Source organism: Apium graveolens, chromosome 2 (genome assembly GCF_009905375.1).
Source record: "Apium graveolens cultivar Ventura chromosome 2, ASM990537v1, whole genome shotgun sequence".
Lineage (NCBI taxonomy): Eukaryota > Viridiplantae > Streptophyta > Magnoliopsida > Apiales > Apiaceae > Apium > Apium graveolens.
The window spans coordinates 165,190,537-165,198,726 of NC_133648.1; the positions used below are offsets into that span (position 1 = coordinate 165,190,537).

Sequence of the window (8,190 nt, forward strand, 5' to 3'; positions counted from 1 at the left end):
TAAATAATAATATTTAAAAAGTATCATTTACAATACTGCAGTTTAAATCTAATTAAAATTTATGTATGACTGTCAATGATCAATTCATATTGTGAGGGGTATACAATTTTGTGCACACAATTTTTTAAATATGAAATTACGAGTGCACAACATTTTAATTTTAGCAGAAATATGCTATTTACACTATTTTTTAACTTTAAATACAAAACGTGTTAGATATGAAACCGCGAGTACACAAATTGCACATATGTGCAACTAGAGGTACCACATTTGCATCTAACTCCCCAAACTTGAGGAGGACGGTGAGAGAGATATTTTCAAAATACTTTGAAATTTGACATTACCGCTCGTCGTAAGAGAGGAGACCGGAGCCGGACTATTATACGAAATCCAAGTTTCCATCTGCTTCAATTGATTCCGAAAATAAGGTACACAACTCAATAATTAGGGCGTTCTGCTGTTTGTGGTCTCATCTCACTCTCATCTCTCTAGGTTTCAGAATGGACTCCCTGTACTCTAAGCTCTATGCCACTTACAATGAATTGAAGGTCCTCTCTCTCCCTCTCTCTCCCTCTCTCTCTCTCTCTCTCTCTTGGGTTTAACACGATTGGGAATTAAAGTTCAATTCTATCAATTTTAATTAATGGTAATAATCATCTGACGTTCACCACTCCATAATTAGCTAAGCTTTAATTACATCAATTTTATTTAATTTTTACATATATATTATAGTTTTGGTAATTTAGCTATTTTAAAGTTAATTACTTCTAATTTATTGGTGAAACTGAGGTGGTAGTTTCTCATCTTGTTTTTGTTGTAGGCTAACAAATTTACGGAAATGGAGAAGCTTAATCGCAACCAAGAAGAGAAATTCTTGGCATTTACAAATGGTAATAACTTTTCTTAATCTTATATATATATATATATTTTATTTAATGCTTGTTCATGGCTGATTTTGACTTGTTAGAATTGGTTATTGGTTAAAAGAAAAACGGTATTACGTACGTATTATAATTTATTGTTTGCCTCTTGATTTTTTTGGTACAGCATTGTAAGTGACCAAGACCCATTTGTTAAGAATTATTATGTAAATCATTTTTAGGCATCGAGTTTGTTAATTATGATGAAATGGCATCTGGTGTGAATTTTGTCGTTTTGAAAGGCTATATTCTGTTAGTCGGATACCGAATGAAATTTGAAGGTTGACTAATTGAGCTTATTATAAATCTTTTTAGGGATATTTTGATTACCAACTTAAAAAATTTTAATCGACAAGTGTTCTATTGGGGGGGGGGGGTATGTTTCAGAGCTATTTACTTGTTATAGAAAGACTATTATAAACATGTGATGTATATGGTGCCTTATCCTTGGGTGTGTCTAGCGATTCTGTTACTTGTCATTTTGAGTTATCAGAACAGTTCATGTACATTATTTAAACATAACTATGATTCAGTCAAGAACTAATATATAATAACTTATTTGTCATACAGCTGCAGATGAACTGCTACAACAATATAGAATTGAGAATGATAGACTCGTAGCTGAAAATGAAGATTTGAGAAGTGAACTGGCTTTAACGAGGCAAGAATCACATGAAACGCACTTGATTTTTTGGGAGACCTAGAATAATAGTTTATAAATGCGTTATTGCTTTAATGCAGATCGAGCATGGATGATAAAATTGCTGAGTATCAGAAGCTTTTGATGGAAGAAAATCAGAAAAGTAAGAATCTTGTGGCTGATTGAATATTTTGCCTATTTGCTTGGAATAAATGATGCACTTGGTATTTTTTTTTTTGATTTGTAATTTTATATTGGATTCTTTCTGTTTTTGTTTGCCCCAAGTATAGGTGATTGCATTTTATTGAAATAACTTAATTAATTACTCTATGAAATTTGGGTTTTCAATAGTAATTACTGCTAATGTGGATGTGGTCATGCCATACAATATTAAGAAACTATTGCCATTGAAATAACTTATTTTATAACTCTATGAAATCCGGGTTTTTTATAGTAATTACTGCTTATGCTGCTAACAATTTTAGAAACTGATTGCCTCACCAACTTTACAATAATGAGATAATTTTATAATCAACTTATTAAGTTATTGTTAGCAACATGGTAACCTCCTTCTCAACTTATCATAGATAGTTTGCTTATTGTAATGACTTGATTAAGGGTTAACCTCACAGTCTATTTTTAGTTTTAATTAAGATTCTTCTCCTTTTAGGGGTTGCGATCCAAGTCTTCAACTCCCTTCTTTGTTTGTAAAATTCTTAGGGTAGTGGTCCTCTGCATCTGAATTACCAAAACCTAACTCTTTTTTTTTTGTTTTTCTACTCCGTAATCTTGGTAATCCTACCCTACCTATATCAATTAACCTTCCTGCACTGTATGGTCATTTCATCGTTACTTGTGACACTCCAAAATATAAGGGACTGTTAATGAGCTTAGTTCTCATTGTGTGCAAGAAGAAAATAAACTGAATCGTGAGAAGACTGATACTGTTTGTATTTCAACTATCTCAAAGTTGAATAAGAGAATGAGATTTAAAGAGAAAGAAATCGCAATAGGAACTTTACAACCCCGGAAGGCAAAGACTTATAAAGATGGTTTTACCTGTTTCTTTTGCAAGAAATCTGGGCATGTCAAAAGAAAATGTCCCAGATTGGCTGCATGGCGCATGAAGAAAGGTAAACTTTTCATTTATTTGTTATGAAGTTATTTTGACTAATATTCCTAGTAATGGTTGGTGGGTAGTTCTTGGTTGCTACTGTTCACACAAGTATTTATACACAGGGTCACTCTTGGAGGCGGTCTTCAGGCAATGTTAAAGGATTCATCTGTGGACGATGGCAATGCAGTTCCTGTTGAACCCACTGGCCTTTTTAGATTATCTTTAGATACCAATTAATTTATTTAATTAAGAGAAACTAATATAGTATCGTCATTTAGATGGGATTTGGTTTTTGTTTCTTTTTGGACAACTATGTCTATTCTTGTTCATTCAGCAATATTGAAAACTTACTCTCTTCCTTAATTCCATTTTAGTTTTGGCGGGTTTTATAATTTATAACATATACTAGTTTTTATTGATCATTTTTTTCTTATATAAACAGTTGCTTCATCTCTAACGGAAGGATAGAGAGTCTTGTGGCGAACGAAGTGCATGAATCCCTTGATATATGTGTTGAAAGCATTAAAAAGAAATGGATAAACATTAGGAAGCTAAGTGCTAGCAGAACTTCCGATGTTCTAGAATTGCTACATACAGTGATATACATGGCCTATTTCTGTTAACACCTTGATATACGTCGCCTATTTTCATGAACAATAGTTCATTAGTTTATGGATAACCAATTTCCTTACCATATTTGTGCTCAAGCCATGGAAAGTCACAATCTTTGCACACTTTCAAGGCCTTTGGAGCCAAAGTTGACACCAACTAAATTGAAGATGTAGATTTCAAACATAATTCCAGTGGTAAGAACTATGGTTGATATGCTGTATCTGGTTAACATGTAAGACCCTTTGGCGTGAGTTCCATAGAATGTTGTAGAATCTCCCATTATCCCTGACCTATATATATTAGTGTTAATGGGGCTGTAATGGATTTACTACATAAAGAATGATATATGGTTTGGTCCCAAGGCTAATAAGAACCTCTCATCCATTCCTATTAACTGAGCAAGAACATATATACAGAGAAAACAGACATGTACTGCCTTTGTATAGTATCAGGTTAAGCCACGCCAGGAATCTCTGTCTTGTAACTTCTTAAAACAGGGCAGTATCTGGAAGGCAGCTAAACATTCCGGAGTTGGCCGGAACCCGGAATTTGTTCAAACATGGACACATGTCCAAATGTTAGACTGGGCAACATTTTGAAAAACGTGCATGTTTTTGGGTCTAAAATGAAGTGTCAAGTGTCCACATCTATCCCCATGTAAGTTGCTCGTGTTCTAACTTCTATGAAATAGTAGAAACGCCCTTGGAAAGAAAACGAGCTAAGGTAAATTTGCCTTTGCTAGTAACTAGATACTTAAATAAATTCGTAAAATAATATTTTTTTGATGGGGGTACACATGTATGTCATCTTGAGTCTGGAATTTTGCTGTCTTAGAGTCAGTAAGAAACATGTGAAATTTCTTACTTTATAAAACTGATCCTGCTTGCTAAGAAGTTCATGTCATCATGTGTATCAGTGTATTTTAATGTTTTTCTCTTAAACAGTTAACCTACACATAATGTTAACTGTTGAGAAAAATGTAACATGCATAAGTAGTATATATTCGTTTGTTTGCAGAATTGAAATTTGATGATTATCTTAATTTAGTACCATGCCGTTATGTAATGACTCCAAATTTCAGAAAAAGAACTTCTACAAGAAACAGAGAGGCTGCAAAGTTTACAGCGGGAGGGACTCTGTTGCATTTTTAGGTACGAGAAAAATGAGAAGCCAAGTTCACCTGACAGGTCTCTGGTTGGATCAGATCCACTGAATAAATTAGCTGCAAAGAAAAGGAAAGTCAGTACCTCTGGAGCTTGTTCAAAAACTGTAGATATACAGTCAGGAGATGGTGAACTTGATCAGTCTGCATTGAAAGATTCTTCCGAACAATTATCCAAACGAAGCAGGTTCAGTGAAAATCTTCAGGGAAGTGATCAGGTACATTACTGGTTTTTACACATTGTCAACAAGTTATCTTTATGAACTGACTAGTGACTGCTATCTTTTTTCCCAGCCAAAATGCTGTAAACAAAAGACCAGCCTTTCAGGTATATTTTAATTTCACAAAATGATCTTATTATTATGCCATTTATTGTCTTCGTTCTAATTCCCTTTAAAGGAATGTGTTCAGGTGATGATGAAAATGTACCTGGTAATACCATCTGCATGTTTCAAGAGCTTGTTGAGTGCTTAGTTGGCATGAAAGTGTGCATTGATACCAAAGCTGATGAAACATGTATTTCTGCTATTCATCAATTAAGTGGTAATTGCAAAATGGTTTTACGTTCTTAAATTTAATAGAACTGGTTATATGAGATCTGTTTAGTTTTCCTTCGTTAGAAATTGAAGTTGTTTATACTTGTCTATTTAGTTGTTTATCAGGTAGAACTCACACTTTTAAATTTCTGTGCTTAATATTGTTACTGCGTTTTAATCTGATCTTGGCGTGATAGGCAATGCATCACCGTCTCTATATTGGATACTTTTTGTTAGGAACCGCAGTAAAGTACTATTAGTCTAGTAGTAACAGTATTTTACCAAGAAATAGTTAGGCAGCTGAATCTATAAATAGAACCAGCACTTGTAATTTCTTTAATGCTGAATGTTGTGAATATCAGAAATTGGGCTTTAGTTACACCAATCTGTTTCTCAAATTTCTCTCCAATTTTTAACTGATTTCGCCCTCTAAAACCTACTTCTGATCTCTTACTATATCTCTGACTTCTCTCTAATATCTCTCATTTCTAGCTTAGTTCTGGTTTATCTCTTCTTGCTAACTCATAAAATACTAGACCTGGCAATGTGGTCTTAAAACCGGATAACCAAACCAATCCAGTCCAGATTATGGATTTTGGTTCAAAAAAATATCACGTATTGCTAAAAGGATTTGGTTGGTTTACAATCACATATTTAACTTCAAATATGGATCTAAATTCGTGACATCCATATTAGCAACCATACTTTAACTATGTTTTATCTTTATTCTTCCGACCAAAGCTTGTGGCGGTTGACTGTTGCATCTTTGATCATCATCGCTGGGAGTTTTCTAATCTTTATGCCTCAGTTAACTATTAATTATTACCTATATGTCTAGGCATGGCTGTGTTCTATGCTGCTACTCTCTTTGCGCATATATACATACAGGATATATATTATGTCATATGGGGATGAATGAAAGACAGTGGCTGGAGAGTGGTGACGGGAGCCAATTCTACTATGTATTGATAGAAATTTACATTTTTAACCCTACAAAATTTGTTTAGACAGCAAGCTAAGGGCTAGTTTTTCCTATTTCAAATTTAAGACACATGTAACAAATATCTAAAAAATATATAAGAAATAGTAAATTTTGAATACTAGATTATTATAATTTTATTGAATTTTGTGTTTCTTATAAGAATTGTTTATTTAAATTGTATCCATATTTTGAACCATAACTATAATGATCCAAACCAAATCCACATCCATATTTTATCAAAAGTGGGTATAATATGGTTTTGAATTACAAATCAAACCAAATCCAAATATTAGATCCAAAACCAAACCGAAACCACTTTCCGCCAGCTCTATAAAATACCAATCAGAAACCCTAAAGTTCTTGACACCTTTTTTAATTGATTTTATTCTTTAGTTCAAGGAGATTCGGCTGCTTCTTTTTTTCAGCTGCTTACTGTGTTCTTTTCTGGATCTTGATAATTTTGAACAATCCAGACAAGTAATCATTTTATGTGCGTGTCTGCGTGTAAAATAAATTTACCTCAAAGGGTCTAAGTACGCCATATGTTTAGCCTAAATTTAAAGTTTTAAATTGAGTTAATGTTGTTAGTATTTTTTTTTTTTTAGATTTAGTATAGTTCTTGTGAAACCATATAAAATTTATTATACATTTGTTATCTATCTCTTTCGTAAAGCTGAACATGACTAAAGTAGTTATTACATCTGAATTTTGTGTTTGGCTTACATCATTATTATTTAAACTTTGATACTACTTGCTCATATGTATTTCAGTTTCTCCTGTTATGTTAGATCAGATTGCTTTACTTGAGCTTGCCTTGCATTCCTGGGGCCTGTTCATCATCTGATAATTTTAGGGCCTGTTGATTCGTCATCTGATAATTTTAACATTGATTACAGGTTATTCCTTTAGTCTAACATGGATTAAGAATTCACAAGGAGACGATGAGTTGCTATACCGTGTATTGTCACTGGGCACCATCGAAAACATTGCGCTTGAATGGATGAAGGAAATGATAATGTTCAATATGAAAATGTTGCCGGTCTTCTTTGAGAAGATGTCACGTGTTGTAAAACTTTATTAACTACACACTGTTTGTCCAAGACTTCAAGCATTACAAAATTATGCACTTTGTGGTGTCATTGTTGATTTTGTTTGGCATTATGGTTGACAACCCTCTTTGATCCACTTATTCTCAGTCATCTGCATTATACTACCAGAGTATAAAACCTTCATCACACTTCATTAAAGTAGCTCAAGTTGAGTTTCTAGTTTTGATTTATTGGATCACTCTATTCGTGCTGCGACAATGATGTGCCTTTCACTTGTGCATCTAATCTTTGTAAGACATTCAAGTACAGGAGCTTCACTACATTGAGTCTAGTGTTTTGTTTAGAGCACTTAAAAGCCCCTCATACAAGTCCGGAACACAGTCAAGCGGGTGGTGATGTTAGGAATAGGGACATTATGAAAAATAGGATTTCAGGAAAACAAAATTTCTTATTTCCATTTATAACTTTGGACTTAAATAATATTATTTACTAATGTTTTTTTTTGTTATTTTCAAGTTTATAAGTTAAATTTGGGTTATATTTTAATTATGTATTAATAACTTTATGTTTTTAAATGTTTTTCTGCAAGGAAATTTATTGATTCCCAAGTGCTCTAATTTGACTATGTTTTATTAAGTATTTAATTAACCTGTTTGGTTATATTCTATTATTAAGCCTTACTATTTTTATAAAACAAATTTGCCAGGTACTATTTTATAAATTAAAGTTATTAAAATGGTGAGACTTGCTTGTTTTTTGTTTATCTGTAGGTGTTAACTTTAGATTTGAAAGCTTTATGTCTAACTTTCGGTACTTTTATTGTTCAAATTATTATGTTAATTGAACTTTTTGATTTAATTTAAGGACCTTTAGATTTTGTTTTCCTAATATTTTATATAATAATGCATGAAAGTATAATATTTTATTCAATTTAAAAAGTATTTTTTGATTTATTTGCTTCTCAATTAAACCCGCTTGAGGTTTGTTATGTGTCTGGTCTTCTCATTGAAATGAATTATATTTTTGTCTAAAAAAAGTAAATATCAAATAGTTTTTACAATAAAAAATATCAAATATTATAAATTTCAAAATATTAGTTTAACGCGAAGTCACCGTGTGAAATAAATAATATTTATAAATATGTATGAGAATGTATTATTTAATGCAATCCA

The 8,190-nt window shown here is 32.4% G+C and overlaps 1 protein-coding gene across 2 annotated transcripts; it reads left to right on the forward strand.

The window, feature by feature from the left end:
- The first annotated feature begins 239 nt into the window (after positions 1 to 239).
- Positions 240 to 7,248, forward strand: LOC141707968 (uncharacterized). 2 transcript variants are annotated; one of them, XM_074511421.1, is made up of 9 exons: positions 240 to 428; positions 493 to 548; positions 821 to 890; positions 1,491 to 1,581; positions 1,662 to 1,723; positions 4,371 to 4,669; positions 4,746 to 4,779; positions 4,851 to 4,994; positions 6,866 to 7,248. In XM_074511421.1, exons 2-9 carry the CDS (start codon positions 501 to 503, stop codon positions 7,048 to 7,050), a joined length of 933 nt encoding a protein of 310 aa, XP_074367522.1. In that variant the 5' UTR covers positions 240 to 428; positions 493 to 500; the 3' UTR covers positions 7,051 to 7,248. The 2 variants fall into 2 exon arrangements, with proteins under 2 accessions (XP_074367522.1, XP_074367523.1); XM_074511422.1 differs by having other exon boundaries at positions 4,863 to 4,994.
- The last annotated feature ends 942 nt before the right edge of the window (positions 7,249 to 8,190 follow it).

Excerpts from the sequence above, each read along its gene's own strand:
- LOC141707968 (XM_074511421.1), top strand. The coding sequence starts at position 501 with ATGGACTCCCTGTACTCTAAGCTCTATGCCACTTACAATGAATTGAAG. Across the intron at positions 891-1,490 it reads ATTCTTGGCATTTACAAATG|CTGCAGATGAACTGCTACAA; the intron begins GTAATAACTTTT and ends TTTGTCATACAG. Across the intron at positions 4,670-4,745 it reads ATCTTCAGGGAAGTGATCAG|CCAAAATGCTGTAAACAAAA; the intron begins GTACATTACTGG and ends CTTTTTTCCCAG.